The 987-nt window shown below is 62.5% G+C and overlaps 1 protein-coding gene across 1 annotated transcript in view; it reads left to right on the forward strand.

Moving 5' to 3' along the window:
- RALGDS (ral guanine nucleotide dissociation stimulator) overlaps positions 1–987 on the forward strand; it is a 35,844-nt gene that overhangs the window by 24,727 nt on the left and 10,130 nt on the right. Inside the window, exon 7 of the mRNA XM_010856938.1 lies at positions 124–422. Within this exon, the coding sequence (XP_010855240.1) occupies positions 124–422 (299 nt within the window). The remainder of the gene's footprint in view (positions 1–123; positions 423–987) is intronic.

Here is a 987-nt window from a genome sequence, read left to right on the forward strand (position 1 = left end):
GGGCACCTCCATCAGGGATGATGTTCTGTTGTGGGGTTTGGGGCCAAGGCTTCTCTGGAAGGCAGAGGCGTGCTTTCTGTCTTGGAAGGGCAGGCGTGTCGCTGACCTTTTCTCCTCTCGCAGCTCTGTCCCCAGCTCCAGTTCCAGCTCTGAAACCAGCTGCCGAGCCAGAGCCCACACTAGGCCCAGACCTCGAGCCCGCTCCGGCACTGGCCCCAGAGCCAGCCCTGATGCCAGCTCCGACGCTGCCTCCAGAGCTCGAGCCGGCTCTCTCGCAAACCCTAGAGCTCGAGCCGCCTGCAGCCCCAGACCCCCCCTGGCCTTTGCCCGTGGCTACAGAGAATGGGCTGGGGGAGGAGAAGCCCCACCTCCTGGCATTCCCTCCTGACCTTGTGGCAGAGCAGTTCACGCTCATGGATGCGGTAGGCAACCCGTCTCAGCAAGGGTGGGCATGGGCACCCTTTCCCTCTGGCCTCTGCCACCCAGACCCTCTGGGCTCTGTCCAGAGCAGCTGGTGGTGGTTTAGTCGCTAACTCGTGCCCGACTCTTGTGACCCCATGGACTGTAGCCCACCAGGCTCCTCTGTCCATAGGATTTTTCCAGGCAAGAATACTGGGGTGGGTTGCCATTTTCTCCTCCAGGGGATCTTCCCCACCCAGGAATCGAACCCAGGTCTCCTGCATTACAGGCAGATTCTTTACCGACAGAGCTATGAGAGAAGCCCAGAGCAGGTGTCCAGCCCCAAGTTCCAGTGCCACTGTTACAAGTGTCACCTGGGCAAGGCTCCTCGCCCCAAGGCCTTGGTGGCCCTCCAGGCTGTGGACCTGGGACCCTGCCCTCCACATGCATTGACTGTGGATGACATCGGGTGGAACAGTCGGAAGTTGGGTGGGGTCTGGCCCCCTTGGGAGGGGAGAGAAGGGCTCGCTGAGGTGCCGCCAACTCCACGGACCACCCCCCGCCCCGGGTCTGCTGAGCAGGCCTCAG

Source organism: Bison bison, unplaced genomic scaffold (genome assembly GCF_000754665.1).
Source record: "Bison bison bison isolate TAMUID 2011002044 unplaced genomic scaffold, Bison_UMD1.0 scf7180017864375, whole genome shotgun sequence".
In the NCBI taxonomy this organism is placed as follows: domain Eukaryota; kingdom Metazoa; phylum Chordata; class Mammalia; order Artiodactyla; family Bovidae; genus Bison; species Bison bison.